The 19,818-nt window shown below is 41.5% G+C and overlaps 1 protein-coding gene and 2 pseudogenes across 4 annotated transcripts in view; all 3 read left to right on the top strand.

Annotated features, from left to right (window-relative positions):
- PPP2R1A (protein phosphatase 2 scaffold subunit Aalpha) overlaps window positions 1-18,892 on the top strand; it is a 56,782-nt gene extending 37,890 nt beyond the window's left edge. For 3 of the 4 annotated variants that reach the window (XM_089902146.1, XM_089902145.1, XM_089902143.1), the window contains one exon: window positions 9,643-18,892. In XM_089902146.1, coding sequence (XP_089758272.1) covers window positions 9,643-9,824 — 182 coding nt within the window. In that variant the 3' untranslated portion in view covers window positions 9,825-18,892. Of the gene's footprint in view, window positions 1-2,370; window positions 2,510-9,642 lie in introns of those variants that run through there. The other variant, XM_089902147.1, reaches the window with a different exon arrangement.
- Window positions 4,306-9,634, top strand: LOC149744565 (large ribosomal subunit protein eL34 pseudogene; annotated as a pseudogene).
- Window positions 17,159-18,892, top strand: LOC111181107 (vomeronasal type-1 receptor 4-like; annotated as a pseudogene).
- Window positions 18,893-19,818: the final 926 nt, after the last annotated feature.

The following is a 19,818-nucleotide window of genomic DNA, read 5'->3' as shown; positions in this document are numbered from 1 at the left end:
GGTTAACCCACATATACCAAGGGATGACTATTTTTTTCAGGTGCTGTTTAGAAGAGGCCTTTCCTAATATTTGCTATCGATTTCTATCTTCTTTGCAGTATAGTTAGAGAATATGTTTGATATTTTTTAAATCCTTTGATAACAGCTGAGACTTAACTTACGGGGCCCAGTGTATGGTCAAGTGTTGTAACTCTCTTTGTGTCATTGAGTAGAGTCAGCAGATGTGAGCAACATTCTACAAGGTCCAAAAGACCAAGTTTATTTGTGGTAGGCAGATCTGCTATTCATTTCTAAATTTAGCTTTTAACAAATTAATACTAAGAAAATTGCTAAACTCCCACTTTAATTGTAGAATTGCCTGCTCTGTTTTGTAAATTTCTGCTTTATGTATTTTGAAGCCATGTTTATAGAGGCATTTTAAAATGAAGACTATATTTTGGTGAATTCAGTCTTTTATCATTATGAGATTACTTCTTTACATCGAGCAGGACCTTTTCCTGTCAAGTCTTAATTCTTTGATACTAATATAGATCCATCAGCTTTCTTTTGATTAGTATTTGCACGGTATGCTTTTCCCATCCTTTTGTTTTCAAACTTTCTGCAGCCTTAGGTTATATATATAGCAATCGTAAATGGCATATCTTTAGAAAATCCAGTCTGATGATCTTTGTTAACTGATATTAGTTCCAATTATATTTAGTGTACTTAACTAATATATTTGCGCCTAAGTCTGCCACTTCCCTTTATGCTTTCTATTTCTTCTACTCTTCTGTTTTTCTTTTTCTCATTGCCTCTCTGTGGATTGACTTAGGATTTGTTTTACCAATTCTTTTCTCCTCTCTTCCTGGTTTGGAATCCACAGACTCTGTTTTTATTCTTTTAGTGGTTCCCCTAGAACAGTGTTTCCCCACCTGAGTACTGTTGATATTTTCAGCCTGATAATTTCTTGTAGGGGCTGTGCTGTAGTAAATTTATCGGCATCCCCAGCTTCCACTAGTTAGCAGTAACACCTCCCACCTCCTCCATGGCCAGAAATGTCTCCAACGTGGCATTTATGCACTAGGAGGCAAAATCCCTCCCAGCTGAGACCGCTGCCCTAGAAATTAGCAGACGCATAACCAACATATCAAAGTCTAACAATCAAAACCTTTATCCTCCTCGTGTTAATACAAGAACCTTAGAATCTTTTTTAAAAAAATAAATTTTTATTTTACTTTTGGCTGAGTTGGGTCTTCGTTGCTGCACGTGGGCTTTCTCTAGTTGTGGCGAGTGGGGGCTACTCTGTGGAGCCTGTGGAGCACAGGCTCTAGGTGCGTGGGCTTCAGCAGTTGTGGCGCGTGGGCTCAGTAGTTGTGGCTTGCAGGCTCAGTAGTTGTGGCGCACGGGCTTAGTTGCTCCGCAGCATGTGGGATCTTCCCGGACCAGGGCTCAAACCTGTGTCCCCTGCATTGGCAGGTGGATTCTTAACCACTGTGCCACCAGAGAAGCCCAGAACCTTAGAATCTTGATACTCAGAATGCGGAATGGACCAACAGCCTTGGCATCCCCTGGGAACTTGTTAGAAATGCAGAATGTCTGATCACAACCCAGATCTGTTTGATTTTATATTTATGGTACTTCTTTTGTCTTTTATGCTGAAAATCTTAGTTTTTAATTACATTGAAATAATCATTTGTTTTATTCACATTGCAGGATATGTATATAATTATATAATACAATTACATTTTAGGATATTTGGAAACATTAAATATAATTATATAAAATATGTAAGTATCATAGAGTATATGTTATATAATTACACATTCCGTATATCAGAAAGGCACATAAAATATTTGTAATAGTTCCAAAATGACTAACAGATTTACTAATAGTCTGCTGAGTATAGCTTAACATTTCTTTTTTAAATTTTATTTATTTATTTTAGCTTAACGTTTCTTTATGGCTCTTTTTTTCTTTTTGTTTTTTTTTTGAAGAAATTTCCCACTCAGTGTGACCTGAGGTCGGTCATACGGCCCTTCTAATCCACCCACTCTCATTTGTTGAGAAGCGCCTCAGCCATGGAGTACATGGAAAAGGTCACTGGCCCTGGGGGCCCATCCTCTGAGTTCTCCAGTCCTATCTTTTCCACCTAGAGGGTGACTTGGCTTTTATGAACTTCAAGTTGGGAGAATGAAATAAAATGATGAATGTGTGATACTAAGTGTATTGTTACGAGCAGCACTCCCAGGCCCCAGGCTTCGCTTGCTCTGTAAGCTGACCCTTTCTGTAAGAGCTGATGTTTGCTGCTCCAAGTCCTTGATCCGGTCAGAGTGAAGAGGCGGGGGTGGAGCCGGAATGAGCTACGAGGCCCTAATTTCTCATCCCCTGCAGGCTTGAATCAGCATTGGTTCATCACTTGTCTCCAGTGGCCTCTTCCACAACACCATTCATGAGAACCCCCCACCCCAAAGTAACATTGTCTCCATTTCTGATGACTCCACTTCTTTGGCTGGATTTTATTTATTTATTTTTTTAAAACCACCAGCTTCTCCATTCAGCCCTTCAACTGCTTCGACCTAGATGACCTGGAAGCGGATGAGTTTGAGGAGCCAGTTGGTACCTTTGGCTGCTTTAACTTCAATAGTCTGAGTAGAGGTCCTAGCAGAGCCCTAGAATTACTGTGTTCTCATGAGGTCAGCCTGTGGTGCATGAAATGCATGTGTCTCCTCGGAGAATTACCATGGCTGCCCAAGCAGATAAGGGCCACAAGGAGGCGCTTTGTTCTTGACTGCAAACTGTTAACAAGAAGGACAAGATTCTAAATACTGTCATCAAGTATGGATGGAAGGAAGGCACTGGGATCATCTTCCCAAATGGGTGATGACAGGCCTGAAAACATCTCTCAGACGTCTTTGTGCTTAAAGACAAGTTCCATGCACGTTTCTGCAGGGATGCATCAGTGTGCCTAGAGTTCATCCCTGAGCCACAAGGACATGGGACCTGGATCTGTTTGTGTGTATGGGTGGGTGGTGAAGATGAAGGTGATGGGGGTGTTTTCATTCATTCCCACCAGCCTGGCTGTTCTTTTCCCCCTTCATTCATTTCCTACTCATTCTATCTCAGCTGCTTTCTCACTCTCTGCCTCATTTTCACTACGGCAGCATGTGGTTACCTCATGAACACTCCCACCATTACTGGAGGATTTCTTTACACTGCAACGAAGTCGTCAAGACAGACATGTAATCTCCATAGGGAGGGTCTCCTATTTCCCATAGTGCCACTGGGGGCGAGGTGTCAGTGTCAAGTTCATTTTGTTTCCAGACGGAGTAACATCGTAAGACAGACCCTGACATGTTTTTAGGCCTTACCTGCTCTTCCCAGGATCCATATATATATATATAAAAAAATCTTCAAATAGATACCTCCACTCAGTACCCTTCCAGAATTACTTCTGTTGGACACTGATTGTATTTTCTAAACTGCAACAACAACAGTGCCACTGATTCTAGGAAAATGTTCCTGTCCCTGAACGTCTTTGGAGTGGTGCTGCCTTGTAAAGGGAGGGAATGGGGAGAACTTGCCCAAGTCAGGGGTCAATTTCTGTGTCCCTAGCTTGGAAGCCATTTCCATCCAGTGGCTGGAGAGAGACTTGAGTGCTGCTCAAAAATATGAAAAGATTTCTTGCCCAAGCCTGCAAATAGCATGTCTTCTTTCCTTTACAGTTTTTTAAGGCCTGTCCTCTGCTCATTCTTCTTCTGGCCAGTGTTCAACAGTAAAATAGCTGGGGCTACTACAGACATACTCATGCGTCATTACCCTTCTCACAGAACTGTTTGCCCAGACTCTAGGTTGAGATATTAAGGGAAGGGCAGTAACCTCTCAACACTTTTCATTTGGTGCAGGGAGCTGAACAAGGCCCACACCAGGGTTCCTAATAGCTCCCCTGCTTCCCCACACTTGGAGCTGGAAGGTCTATTTTTCCTAATACTCTAGAGTATATACACACAGGGTAGGGGAACAGCAGAATGGGAACCACTCTTCATTTTCATTAAGGCTAAACTACAGGGTGGGGGGTAGATTCCAGCTCCTCAGCCTCCATTGGGAAAGTAAGGAGCTCTTGGGGGCAGGGGGCAGCTACTCACCATGAAGAGTATCAGGGTCACATGTTTCCATCCATCTGAAATCAGAGTCTAGCCAACTCAAACTTCTAGTTTCTGATTTTGTGACATGTGGAGCTACTTTTCTTTTACCTTCCTGGAGGCTGAGTGGGGAAAATCCAGCTCTACCAGGCCTGTAACCCCACTCACCCACAGGTGTGTGATGTTTAAAACATTGAGGGAGAAGGGCTGCTTGAGCCAGGTCCTGGGATTGGGTCTTTATTAGATTTTCTCATTTGAACAAGTCCCTGGATTTTTTTTTTCCAATTTTTAAAATTGTAGCAAAAATGCTCATAAAATTTACCATCTTAACCATTAAAAATTATACAGATCAGTGGTATTAAATACATCCATAATGTTGTGCAGCCATCACCACCGTTCAGCTCTGTAACTCATTTCATCTTGTAAAACAAACTCTATACCGTTAAACAATAACTCCTCATTTCCCCCTTTCCCCGGTCCCTGGAAACCACCACTCATACTTTCTGCCTCCCATGATTTTGACTACTATAAGTATCTCACATAGTGGAATCATACAGTATTTGTCCTTTTGTGACTGGTTTATTTCACTTAGCATAATGCCCTTGTTAACCTAAAACAGCCAGTTATTTTACCAGCAAAATGGGTTTATGCAGGAGCTGCAAAGAATTACAATTTGGGACGTGCACCTGTGAGGAAACATGTAAGTCCAGTAAAGCAAAGAAGAGGAAACTTTTATAGAGGAGAAAGGGCAGTTGGGAGGGGCTGTTATAAACAAAAAATCCATTGGCGGAAACTGGGAGTTCAAAGTACAGTGGCTTTTCATTGAGTTGTGACAGTCTCTCATTGGTTGAACTGTTGCTAGGCAATGAGAAAATCTTGCTTCCTCTTGCTGGTGGTAGTAAAGTAGCGTCACTTCCTGCCAGAGATGCAAGGTAACATCTCTTCCTGGAATCTGTATTGAGATCCAGTGGTACGCGTGTGAGAGCTCCCCCTGCTGGTCTCCCGACACCGTCTTGGTGAGGGTTCCCTTTATTAATGTTAACTTCCTCAAGGTTCATGTTGTATTATATCGCAGAATTCCTTTCTTTTAAGACTGAGTAATATTGCATTTTATGTATATACCGCGCTTGTCTGTTCATCTGTTGATGGACAGTTGGGTTGCTTCCATGTTTTAGCTATCAAATATCTCTTTGAGACCCTGCTTTCAATTCTTTTGTATAGGTACCCAGAAGTGGAATTGCTGGATCATATTGTAATTTTATTTTTAATTTTCTGAGGAGCTGCCATCCTGTTTTCCAGCGGCTGTGCCATCTTACATTGCTACCAACAGTGCACAGGGTTCCAGTTTCTCCACATTCTTGCCATCACGTATTGTTCTCTATTATTTTGATAGTAGCCATCCTAATGGCTGTAAGATAGTATTTCATTGTAGTTTTGATTTTTTGATTTGCATTCACCTAATGAATAGTGATGTTGAGCATCTTTTCATGTGCTTATTTGTCATTTGTATATCTTATATGGAAAAGTGTCTATTCACGTCCTTTGCCAATTTTTAAATTGGGTTATTTCTGAGTTTTTTTGTGTTGTTTTTGTTGTTGTTTTGAGTTTTAAGAGTTCTCTCTGTATTTTGGATATTAATCTCTTATCAGGTATATGACTTGCAAATATTTTCTCCTATTCGGTGGATTGTCTTTTTACTCTGATGATTCTGTCTTTTGATGCACAAAAGCTTTTTAAATTTTGTGAAGTTCAGTTTGTGTTACCTGTGCCTTTGGTGTCAAATCCAAAGAAATCAGTGCCAAGTCTAATGTCACGAACCTTTTGCCCTTTGTTTTCTTCTAAGAGTTTTATTGTTTTAGGTCTTACATTTAGGTCTTTGATCCATTTTGAGTTAATTTTTGTATGAGGTGTTAAGGGTCCAACCTCCTTCTTTTGCATGTGGATATCCAATTTTCCCAGCATCATTTGTTGAAAAGGACTGTCCTTTTCTCACGTTGCCCAGAGCTTGGGTGAGAAAATTTCCACTTGTTCTAGGAAGCATTCTCCTATCCCTTAACTGGGATTCTGAAGGATATTTGTAATTTTCTCTCTGAGAAAATCTTGTCTCTCTCGGCTTCACATCCTCCTCCTCATGACTCTTAAGGAATGGGAGGAAATGTCTTAGATTTTACCCCACTGGCAAGATAACAAATTATCCTGTCAACTTCATGGATGCTGTCAGAAGGCATGAGCCTCTGGGGTCTGAGAAAGAAGATTTTATCATTCATGACATAGTAAACAGCAGAAGCTTCATGTTTGCATTTATTCTTCTTGTCCACCTCAAGTTCCTCAGAGATGATACAAAGAGGCCCAGGATGCATCACAAGTGAGGATGCATCACAAGTGAATATGTTGTCAAGGTTAAGAAATCCAAATATTTAAAAGTTGGTCCTCAACAAACCTGCCGAAATTTTGCCTCAGAGGAAGCCACTATTTTTTTTATGTTGGTCCAGTAATTAATCTGTCCTTTTCCCTGGAGGAGGTACTGCAGACATTATCTGAAATTGATTGTTATACAAAAAATCCTTGAAAAGATAATTTAGGACAGAAGCTGATACAAGCTGTGAAAAAACATAAGAGACCAAAAATTGTCTCTCAACATGGTGCAGTTTTCCCTTTAAAACATGAGAATAATCAATGCTCTAAACAAAAATTTCCACTGAAGATTTCTGGTACTAAGACTAACCTTGATTGTGTGGCACACTGGGGTTGTAAAGACTGAAAGAGACAAGAAAAGCCTGAATCACCAGGAGACTTGACAGAAAATCAGGGTGAGGTGATGTTAAACTGGATGAGGCCATGATAGATGACAGCAAATAAAAAGAAAGGCAACCTCTTCTGGGGATGGTATCTAGAGGCATTCAGGATGGTTCAGCGTTTGACATACCGTCGTAGGCTGTCCTACAATACAGCCCTTAACAAAACCAGGCTGTCCCAAACCCCTGGTAATAGAATTGTTTACCTTTATACCAAGAAAGTTGGGAAAGCACCAGAATCCGCATGTGGCGTGTGCCCAGGCCAACTTCGAGGAGTCCGTGCTGTGAGACCTAAAGTTCTTATGAGGTTGTCTAAAACGAAAAAACATGTTAGCCGGGCCTGCGGTGGTTCCATGTGTGCTAAATGTGTCCATGACAGGATCAAGCGCACTTTCCTCATTGAGGAGCAGAAAATCGTTGTGAAAGTGTTGAAAGCACAAGCACAGAGTCAGAAAGCTAAATAGAAAAATAAAGCTTCTTTGAGTAATAAAAAAAAAAAAAAAGAAAGGCAAACACAACATTTTCAGAATAAATGGGAGTGTGTTATCTTGATGGATAAAAAGACTTAAGTCACTACTAACACATATAACAAATTATTCTGAATAGATTGCTGATGTAAAATTTAAAGGTATAAAATGATTTTTCTAGAAGAAAACAAAGAACGTTTTTGAGATCTTATAATAGGAAAAGACTTCTTAAACAGAACAAAAATATTGACTATAAAGGAGAACATGACAAATGATGTTGTATTGAAGTTAAGAGCTTCTACTCATCAAAAGACAACAAGATAGAAAAAGCGATAAAGAGAGAGAGCCAAGAAAGGCCTCCTATTTAGTGTATATAGAGAACTTTTTAAAATTCAATTAAAAAAAGGACAGAAAACACACAAAAAATGACAAAGCAACAGACTCTTCAAGAAAAAAGTACTCAGTCCTCTTGATCAAGATGGCGGAGTAAGAGGACGTGGAGCTCACCTCCCCCACAAACACACCAAAAATACATCTCCTTGTGGAACAATTCTCACTGGAAAGTAACTGGAAGCTGGGAGAAGGACTCCTGTACAGCCAAGGCTGTAAGAAAGATACACGTGTAATGAGGTAGGAAGGGAAGAAAAGCAATTGGGTCAGGACCTGTGTCCCACAGTGCGCTTTAAACACACTGCACTCTTCAACCCCTGTGTACACTTTAACCCTCTACAGTCTCTCTCTTCCTGCACTTTATCCCCCAACCCCCATGCTCCATGGATCTCCGCAATCTTGCTCTTATATCCCCCTTTCCCTGTGCCCTCTTCCTTCCCACCTCACTTTATCACGCCTATTCTCAGTCATACCCCACTAACTCCAACTTTCTCATCAAACTCTCCCCCGCCCTCACCTCCTGTGGCAGTGCTCAAAGACTTTTTTTTTCTATTTTTAATTATAATAAATAAAATATACAGTTTTACAATCTTAACTCTTTTTAAGTGTTTAGTGGTTAAATATATTCATATTTTTGTCCAACCAAATTACCACTATCCATCTCCAGAACTCTTTTCATCTTGCAAAACTGAAAGTGTAACTCCCCATCTCTCCTTCTGCAATACCCTGACAACCACCTTTCTGCTTTTATTGCTGTGGTTTTTATTGCTGTGATTTTTACTTCTATAAATATCTCATAAAAGTGGAATCATACAGTATTTGTCTTTTTGCATAATGTCCTCAAAGTTCATCCATGTTGTGGCACATGTCTTTATTTCCTCCCCTTTAAGCCTAAGTAATATTCCATTGTAGGGACTTCCCTCATGGTCCAGTGGTTGAGAATCTGCCTGCCAATGCAGGGGACACAGGTTCAAGCCCTGGTCCAGGAAGATCCCACATGCCATGGAGTAGCTAAGCCCATGTGCCACAACTACTGAGCCCACGTGCCATAACTACTGAAGCCCGTGCACCTATAGCCTGTGCTCTGCAACAAGAGAAGTCACCACAATGAGAAGCCCGTGCACCACAGCAAAGAGTGGCCCCTGCTCGCCGCAACTAGAGACAGCCCGCACGCAGCAACGATGACCCAACGCAGCCAAAAATAAAAATATATATAATAATTAAAAATTTATTAATTATTAAATAAACAATATTCCATTGTATGTATATACCAGTTTATTTTTGTATATGGTGTGAGAAATTATTCCAGTTTGATAGATTTGCATGTAGCTGTCCATTTCCCCAACACCATTTATTTGTGGAAGAGGCTGTCTTTGTCCTATTGTATCTGCTTGCCTCCTTTGTCATAGATTAATTGACCATGTAGGCATGGGTTTATTTCTGTTCTATCTATCCTGTTCCATTGATCTATGTGTCCATTGATCTTGTGCCAGTACCACACTGTTTTGATGCATGAAGCTTTGTAGTATAGTTTGAAACCAGGGTGCATGACACCTCCAGCTTTGTTCTTCCTTCTCAAGATTATTTTGGCTATTCAGGGTCTTCTGTGTTTCCATACAAACTTTATAATTATTTGCTCTAGTCTGTGAAAAATGCCATTGGTATTTTGACAGGGATTCCATTGAACCTGTACCTTGTCTTGGGGACTATGATCATTTAATAACACTAATGCCTCCAATCCATGAATATGGTATTTCTTTCCATTTATTTGTGTTGTCTTCAATTTGTTTCATCAGGCTTATAGGTTTTGTTTTGTTTTGGGTTTTTTTGTGGTACACAGGCCTCTCACTGCCGTGGCCTCTCTCGTTGCAGAGCACAGGTTCCAGACGCGCAGGCTCAGCGGCCATGGCTCACAGGCCCAGCCGCTCCGCGGCATGTGGGATCCTCCCAGACCGGGACACGAACCCGTGTCCCCTGCATCGGAAGGCGGACTCTCAACCACTGCACCACCAGGGAAGCCCAGGCTTATAGTTTTTAAAGTACAGGTTAGATGATTTCTTAGGTATCTTATTGTTTTCAGTGCAATTTTAGGTGGTATTACTTTCTTAATTTTACTTTTTGATAGTTTATTGCTAATGTAATTCATGAATAATTTTATTGCTTAACTATTTTATCATTAAAGTTCTTCCTATGTTTTTTACTTTTATATTACCACAAACATTTACCAAAAACTTAAGCATCCTATTTATTTTATTTTTTATTGAAGTATAGTTGATTTACAATGTTGTGTTAGTTTCTGGTGTACAGCAAAGTGAGTTAGTTTTATATACATACACACATATATATTCTTTTTCATTATAAGTTATTACAAGATATTGATTATAGTTTCCTGTGCTATATAGTAGGACCTTGTTTTTTATCTATTTTATATATAGTAGTTTGTATCTGATAACCCCAAACTCCTAATTTATTCTTCCCCCCACCTTCACCTTTGGTAACCATAAATTTGTTTTCTATGTCTGAGTCTGTTTCTATTTTGTAAATAAGTTCATTTGTATCATATTTCAGATTCCACATACAAGCGATATCATATGATACTTGTCTTTCTCTGTCTGACTTACTTCACTTAGTATGATAACCTCTAGGTCCAACCATGTTGCTGCAAATGGCATTATTTTGTTCTTTTTTATGGCTGAGTGGTATTCCATTGTGTATATATAACACATCTTCTTTATCCATTCAACAGCTGATGGACATTTAGGTTGCTTCCATGTCTTGGCTATTGTAAATAGTGCTGCTGTAAATACTAGGGTGCATGTATCTTTTCAAATTAGGGTTTTCTCCAGATATATGCCGTGGAGTGGGATTGCTAGATCCTATGGTAACTCTATTTTTAGTTTTTTAAGGAACCTACATACTGTCTTCTGCAGTGGCTGCACCAAGTTACATTCCCACCAACAGTGTAGGAGGGTTCCCTTTTCTCCACACCCTCTCCAGCATTTATTTTTTGTGGATTTTAAAATAATGGGCATTCTATACAGTGTTAGGTGATAGCTCATTGTAGTTTGGATTTGCATGTTTCTGATAATTAGATATTTTGTGCATCTTTTCATGTGCCTGTTGCCCATCTGTATGTCTTCTTTGGAGGAATGTTTATTTAGGTCTTCAGCCCATTTTCTGATTGGGTTTTTTTTTTATATTGAGATGTTTATAACTTTTGGAAATTAAGCCCTTGTCAGTCGCATCATTTGCAAATATTTTCACCCAGTCCGTAGATTGTCTTTTCAATTTCTTATGGTTTCCTTTGCTGTGCAAAAGCTTATAAGTTTGATTAGGTTCCATTTGTTTATTTTTGCTTCTATTTCTTTTGCCTTGGGAGACTGATCTAAGAAAACATTGCTACAATTTACGTCGGAGAATGTTTTGCCTACGTTCTCATCTAGGAGTTTTATGGTATCCTATCTTATATTTAAGTCTTTAAGCCATTTTGAGTTTATTTTTGTATATGGTGTGAGAGAGTTTTCTAACTTCATTGATTTACATGAGGCTAATAAACAGCCTCTTTTGCATGACCTATGGAAGTCACATCCTTTACGTGGTTTCCCAAATGAAGAGTGAAATGCTATTGTGTTATTTACCCCCAAATTTAGCTTCCATCCTACATCGTATGTTCTATTTAAGTGGCTTTGGGGGCATTTTATATAAGCAAGATTTTTGCTTCCCTGAGCTGAAATTAGAAACTATCCATGACTGTTGTGATTTGACCATAAATTGGAGAATTAATGTATGGGAAATCAAATAGTGGCCTCCAATCTGCCCATTGCCACTTCCGTCTTTCCCAGTTTCATTCCTCCCCGCTTCGTTTGTGTATTTCCCCTCCCTCAGATACATCTTCTGTGCCTCCACCCCTGTGAGCTGTAGCCATGCACCAAACTCCATTCACTCCTCAACTTCACTCAACTTTTTCAGACTCCTATATTGCATCCTCGACCTCCCTCCTGTCACTTTTTGGACATCCATTCCTATGTGATTCTAGCCTGGCCCTCCTCACCTTCCATCCCCCCTGCAAACCACATCATTTGAGCCTTTATTTTCTTACCCTGCATCTACTTCCAAGCCAGATATCTCAGCCCATTCCCCGTGTACCCTACAACCACACCATCAAGGACCCCAGCCCCAACTCTCAGGCATCCTCAACTAATTCATAAACCAAATCCACAACCCACAGCCCTCTTATCCCTGACCCTTTCTCCTGGGCTCACTCATGCCCAACGTTCTCCCAGCTTCCTCATTGTCATGTGCCCATTTTTTTTTTCTCTTCTCTTGGTCATTATCTTCACCAGGCTTCATGTCCTCTTTCAATTCTCTATTTCTGCCTTGGGCCACACTATATTTCCAGCATCTGCCTACCCCACACGTATTCCCCTTCCTCCTCTCACTGTCTTTTTTTTTTTTTTTTTTTGGCTGCGTTGGGTCTTTGTTGCTGCTCTTGGGCTTTCTTTAATTGCAGCGAGCGGGGGCTGCTCTTCCTTGTGGTGCGTGGTCTTCTCATTGCGGTGGCTTCTCTTGTTGCGGAGCATGGGCTCTAGGCATGTGGGTTTCAGTAGTTGTGGCACGCGGGCTCAGTAGCTGTGGCTCGCGGGCTCCAGAGCACAGGCCCAGCAGCTGTGGCATGCGGGCCCAGCTGCTCTGCGGCATGTGGGATCCTGGACCAGGGATCAAACCCGCGTTCCCTGCATCGGCAGACAGACTCTCAACCACTGCGCCATCAGGGAAACCCTCACTATCATTTTAATCCCTCAAAGACAATAAGTCTCTTAGGAGTTTTATCAACCACTGACCTTTAACATTTTTGCCCCCAAACTCCTCATACCCTTATTTCCTTCATTCCCATGGAATCCCGCACCTATTTCCCTAGAACCCGGCATGCCTCATACCCTTCACTTTGCTGCACACTTTTACTCATTGTACCCTCAAAACCGGCAATGCACGTTAACTACCTTGGGATTTTTCATATTCCTTTTTCTTTATCCTGCCTTTTCTCTTTCCCTGTACTCCCTCCCACACTCCAGGCTTCCTTCACCGTGGTCTTATTTGCGTACCCCTTTTTCTATGCCCTCTCTCTCATACTGATCTATCACATACCCATTCACTGCCATGCCTCTGAGCACTCTACCTTTCTTACCCTCTGACCCACCCAAGGAGGTAATACGCATAGCAATTTTAAGGCTGCATATAGCAAATATTGTCTGTTGGTTGTTGCAGCGTTGAAAGGATTACAAACAATGGAAAGGACCCCTTTTTCCTGCATCCAGAAGTCTGGAGATACAACTATTCTTCTGTATGTGAACGCGTCGTCCACAGATACACAGGGACTGTGTAAGTTAATTTTATGAAAGTGAATGCTTTCATATGAATGCGTCATGTGTGTTTATGAATATGATGCGAGTTTATATGTGCTGAGCATGTGCATGAATGTTTGTGAGTTTGCACCTGTAGTTGTGTGAGTATGTGACTTATGTATATGTATATGTATGTGAGTATATATGAGTACATGAGTGTGAATGCACATGTGTGTTTGCTTCTGCCTGTAAGTGTTTCAATGAGTTCGTGTTTGTGTGCAGACATGGTTGACCACCATTATGGCTCCAACTCCTGACTTGAAAATTGACAATGATTGCATCATGACTGTGCATCAAATGTGGATTTATTTGTAGGGAAAACTGAAAGATTACTTTCAACTCCTAATTTATATTTCTTAGTTATCAAAGCATCGAGTGCTCATTACTGAAAAATAGCACAATTAATTAAGTAATTCATGTAGAGCACTCTGGTAACAATTTGATCCCCTTGAATTAAGTAATTGAGCACTGGTTCACCTGATATTTACACGAATAGTAAAATCTCTCTGTTGAGCCATCAGAACTAGATGCTAATTTGTGAGACACTCTTTTTGAACCTTAACATTTTTTTCTATGCATATTGTTCTGTGTCTAAGTCTAATTACTAATGGAGGTCAGTAATTGTAAAGTATATTTTCCTACCACATCTCCATATTAATTGGCATTGGTTTATGGAAATGAGTCCAATTAATTGGCTTTGATTTGTGCAGACATCTTCTATAATGAGTGATTGATCATATTCTTCCTTTTACTTGTGTCTCTTTGAATATACTTCTCAGGTATTTTGTCTCATTCCATTTCTCTACCAGTACTTTAACTGGTGGTTCAGTTCAGTGGTCTGAAGATTAGGAAAGTACTAGTTTCAGGGAGAGAAACGTCTCAGGAAAGTGAAGAATCTAGAGGAACACACATCTTTTATACCAGTCTTTATTTGTGTGACTTAAGAATTTCCAACTCTCCTCCATGTGAGACCCTGTCTGCCTTCAGGGATCATGGAAAAGAAAATGCCTCTTGAAAACACTCCAGTTGTTTCCTAAGGGGGCTAACTAGAAACTTGTAATCGTTTTTAGTAATTAACAACTGAGAGAAAAGTTTTCAGAAATGTTCCCGGACCCCAAGCCTACACTCCCATTGCTGCTGCAGGTGAAATGCTTATTGCAGTTCTGATGGGAGGGGTGGGGAGGACACAGAATCTCAAACCCATATATCAGGCTCCGGCTAGCTCCCTCCCACACAGGTACTGGCTATAAAAACCATCACTCTGAGCCCATTGTCCGGGCATCAGGAAGGAGTCAGGTAAGGATGTTCTATTTCATTCTGAGCAGCAGAGTCTGTAAGAGAAAGGCAGATCAAGAGTCTGGGTAAGGGCTTCCCTGGTGGCGCAGTGGTTGAGAGTCCGCCTGCTGATGCAGGGGACGCGGGTTCGTGCCCCGGTCTGGGAAGATCCCACATGCCGCGGAACGGCTGGGCCCTTGAGCCATGGCCGCTGAGCCTGCGCGTCCGGAGCCTGTGCTCCGCAACGGGAGAGGCCACAACAGTGAGAGGCCCGCGTACCGCAAAAAAAAAAAAGTCTGGGTAAGAGATCATATCAGAAAAAGGCAGTCTTCTGTGTAGTAACCTGATTCGGTGCCAACACTGTGCAGAAAGGTGGAATAAGTCTGAGGCATGAGCTGAGCTAGTAAAGAGAGATGGGGTCCTAGAATCTACACCAATCTCTAAGGACTCCTCGTGCAATTTAATGTAAACCTCTGACAGTGATTGTTGTGACTCATTCCAAGTTATAACAAAACCTGCTTTCTAAGGTGCTTAAAAATATTTGTGTTTTAAGTTGTAAAATCAATCTGCTGTTGAGCCTACCTTATAGGAATCAGGATGACTAGAGGTGCACCAATAATCCCTCCAGGTCTGCAATAAACAGTATGATGAATCTGCAGAAATCATCCACTTCTGTGCAGAAAGTGTATGCAAATGGAAATGGCTTGAATAGAAAGGTTTTTTCTAACTCTGGATGTCTGATGCAATTAATGGAGACAGTAACTGTCTCAGCTGAACACCTCCGTAGTGTGTTGGTTATGGCGAGGTTATCATCAGTCTTATATTTACAAAACAGTTGACATGATAATTATGAGTTAAAGGCCACAGGTGGCAGGCTCATATCATGTTGTTTCCATTTGTTTAAAAAATATGCTGTTACTATCAATCTAAAAATCCAGTCTTTGAATTTATAAAATGCACCAGAATACATGCCTTTCAGATGCTGTTTTGCATATATGTCTTGTATGTCAGTATCATTCACAAATCTTATTTCTTTGCTAGTCTTTTCACTTAACTCTGAAAATTAACAAATAGATAAGTATATGAACTGAAAATAATAATAATGTAGTTTTGGCTTATGCTCTTTTATCATGTATAAGTGTTTGATGTCCCAAAGTTTATGGCATTACATGTGCTTATTCAATAATTCCTGTGATAGGTGCCATTATACCTGCTTTTCTGACATAAAAATAAAGGAGTCTGGGACTTCCCTGGTGGCGCAGTGGTTGAGAGTCCGCCTGCCGATGCAGGGAACACCGGTTCGTGCCCCGGTCTGGGAAGATCCCACATGCCGCGGAGTGGCTGGGCCCGTGAGCCATGGCCGCTGAGCCTGCGCGTCCGGAGCCTGTGCTCCGCAAGGGGAGAGGCCACAACAGTGAGAGGCCCCCGTACCGCAAAAAAAAAAAAAAAAAAAAGAAAAGAATCTGCCTGCCAATGCAGGGAACATGGGTTCAATTCTCTGGTCTGGGAAGATCCCACATGCCGTGGAGCAACTAAGCCCGTGCACCACAACTACTGAGCCTGCACTCTAGAGCCCTCGAGCCACAACTACTGAAGCCCGCGCACCTAGAGCCTGTGCTCCGCAACGAGTGAAGCCACCGCAATGAGAAGCCTGCGCACTGCAACGAAGAGTAGCCCCACTCGACACAACTAGAGAAAGCCTGCGCACAGCAACGAAGACCCAATGCAACCAAAGATAAATAAATAAATAAATAAAAGACTCCACCAACTTTAAAATAAATCAATAAATAAAGGACTCTTCCTGTTGCTGTCCTAATACCGAGCCATTCTCATCTTCATGACATTACCTTGTCCTGGAGCAGGCTCCTTCAGTATTCTGCTGCTCGCAGGGCATTTACATGTACTAAGATATCTAAAGGGCTTCCCTGCTGGCACAGTGGTTGAGAGTCCGCCTGCCGATGCAGGGGACGTGGGTTCGTGCCCCGGTCCGGGAGGATCCCACATGCCGCGGAGCGGCTGGGCCCGTGGGCCATGGCCGCTGGGCCTGCGCGTCTGGAGCCTGTGCTCCGCAACGGGAGAGGCCACAGCAGTGAGAGGCCCGCGTACCACAAAAAAAAAAAAAAAAAAAAAGATACCTAAAGCTTCATTCACAATACATAGTGCCCTACAAAATAAAACTTTACAAGAATGGAATCTTGTTATAATGAAAATATAAAATACCACCAGTCTAAAATAAGTTGTGAAATTAAAACTAAATATGGACCTGGATTATTATTTGAATAGAACCAACTGGCTTTTTGGCAGAGAATGGTGGTTCAATGCACTATCTTTACCAGCCTAATGGGTCTCAAGTCTTCACTCTGCCCTACGCAGCAGATTTCAAGAAGCATGTAACCTCTCTGTGTTACCCTTCCCTGTAAAATTGAAGTCACAGAAATCCCGGGCTCGTGGATTCGTGAAGAATGAAGTGATCATGGGGCGTGCCTTCAACGAGTAATTTTACATATAAGTGCTCTTTATAATGTATACATTCAACCCTTTTAAGGCTGCTAATAACAGAAAGACATGAAGTACATTTTTCTAACCGGGAACTCACGGCAAGTGCAGAATATTGGATTTCAGCTGACATGATTCATGTAGCCCAAGCCTCATATTCCCATGCAGGACACTTAAACTCACAAGACAAGTATCAGTGACTGTGAACTGAGAGGATGGCTAGCAGCGATTTGACAATGGATGTGATCTTCTTAACACAGACTGTGGTTGGAATCTTGGAGAATTTCTCGCTTCTTTGCTGTTATGTCATCCTTCCCTTCACTGGCTACAGGTTAAGGTCCACAGATTTCATCCTTAAGCACCTGATTGTAGCCAACTTCTTGGTCCTCATCTCTAAAGGGGTCCCCCAGACAGTTATTCCCACTTTGGGTGGAAACATATACCCAGTGATTTTGGATGCAGACTTCTTTTCTTTCTTCACAGAGTGCGGAGGGAGTGTCCACTGGTAGCATCTGCCTCTGGAGTGTCTTTCAGGCCACCACGATCAGTCCCAGGAACTCCAGGCGGGCAGAGCTTAAAGTAAAAGCTCCCAAGTACATTGTTGCCTCTATTTTCCTGTGTTGGATGCTCCAAGTGCTGGGAAATGTTGTTTTTCCTCTCGATGTAACTGGCAAACGGAGCAACAAAGACATCACAAACGGAAAGGATTTTTGATACTGTTCTGCTGTTCATCGTGACAAAACCAGACAGGCATCGTATGGAGCATTGCTATTATTCCCTGATGTTTTCTGTTTGGGGCTCACGCTCTGGGCCAGTGGCTCCATGGTTTTCATCCTGTACAGGCATGAGCAGCAGGTCCAACACATTGGTAGGACCAACGCCTCCCCCAGGTCCCCCCCGCTCTTCTTGAGCCCAGAGCTGCCAAAACCATTCTTCTCCTGGTGAGCACTGTTGTCTGCTTTTATACCCTTTCCTCCATCTTTCAACTTCTTTTGTCTCTTTCTGATCATCCTAGCTGGTTCCCTGTGGACATCACTGTAATCACTGCTGTGTGCTTCCCCACTGTCAGCCCCTTTCTGCTCGTGAGCCGTGACTCCAGTGTACACAGGCTCTACTTTGCCTGGTTCAGGAATACAAAATCCCCCACTGTTAGGAGAAATATGTAAATTGTGTGTATTTCCGCAGTGCACAGTTGCCAATTCATTCCTTCCTTCCTTCACCCTCAGTGTCCAAAGGAGAGTTTTGAACTGGAACCTGTGGAAGAACTGCTTTCGGGCTGATTCATGTTGTTGGCAGAATACATTTCCTTTAATGACTCACTTCTGAGTATCTCCATCTAGAAAGGCAGCATTAGCAAGTTGAATCCCTCTCCTGTTTTCAATCTCTTACTTCTTTCAGTCGTAACTATTTGGCATCTGTTCTTTAAAGCTCAGGTGATTATACTCAACCCACCTTCATTAATGAGGAAAATCTGTTTTAGTCAGCTAGGGCTGCTGTAACCAAGAATACCACAGGGGAATGCTCCAAGGTGATGCAGTAGGAAAACCCTGAGCTCTCCTCTTCTCCTGGACACACCAGTATTACAACTGTATACAGAGCAAGTATTGATGAGGAAGACCAGAAGCTACCAGAAAAGATCTTCTACAACTAAAGGAATGCAGAAGGATCCCCAGTGAGACAGGTAGGAGGGTTGGAGTCTCGGTAGAGTCAAGAACCATATCCCTGGGTGCGTGACCTAGAAACAGGAGAATAATACAATTACAAAGATTCTTCCCAAGGGGTGAGCATTCTGAGCCCTACATTGGGCTGGCACACCGGGAAGATAAGCCCCCAGAACATTTAGCTTTGAAAGGAAGCAGGGCTTTCTTTTGGGAGAGCCAGAGGGATGTGGGAAATATGGGGAGGTAGAGACTCCACTCTTTTTTTTTTTTTTTTTTTGCGGTATGGTTGATCTACAATATTGTGTTTGCTTCAACTATACAGCAAAGTGACTCAGTTTTTTGTTTTTCAGAGTATACGCCATTATGTTATTACAAGATATTGTATATCCCTGTGCTATAAAGTAGATCCTTGTTACTAATCTATTTTATGTACAGAGGCTTGTATCTGTTAATTCCGTACTCCTGATTTGTCCCTCCCTCCCTCCCTCACCCCTTTGGTAACCATACGTTTGTTTTCTATGTCTGCGAGTCTCTTTCTGTTTTGTATTTAGATTCATTTGTATTATTTTTAGATTCCACATGTGATATCATTTGGTATTTGACTTTCTCTGACTTCACTAAGTATAATATTCTCTCAGTCCCTCCATGTTGCTGCAGATGGCAATATTTCATTCTTTTTAATGGCTGAGTATTATTCCATTGCATGTATATCCATGTTTTCATGTCTTGGCTATTGTACAAAGTGATGCTATGAACATTGGAGTGCATGTATCTTTTTGAATTAGAGTTTTTGTTTTCCCATATATATATATATACCCAGGAGTCAGATTGCTGGATCATATAGTAGCTCAATGTTTAGTTTTTTAGGGAACATCCATACTGTTTTCCATAGTGGCTGCACCAATTTCCATTCCCACCAGCCATATACAGATGTTCCCTTTTCTCCACACCCTCTCCAGCAATCATTATTTGTGAACTTTGTGATGATAGCCATTCTGACCAGTTTTAGGTGATACCCCATTGTGATTTGATTTGCATTCCTCTTATATTTAGTGATGTTGAGCATCATGTGTTTGTTGGCCATCTGTATGTCTTTTTTGGAGAAATGTCTATTTAGGTCTTGTGCCCAGTTTTTGATTGGATTGCTGTTTTTTGTATAGAATTCTATGACCTGTTTATATATTTTGGATATTAACCCCTTGTTGGTTGTAGGG

The sequence above is a fragment of the Delphinapterus leucas genome, chromosome 20 (genome assembly GCF_059928025.1).
Source record: "Delphinapterus leucas isolate spDelLeu-1000000601 "Yukka" chromosome 20, BTC_Dleu_Yukka2, whole genome shotgun sequence".
NCBI classification, from domain to species: Eukaryota; Metazoa; Chordata; class Mammalia; order Artiodactyla; family Monodontidae; genus Delphinapterus; species Delphinapterus leucas.
This window is presented reverse-complemented; position numbering and strand designations above follow the sequence as displayed.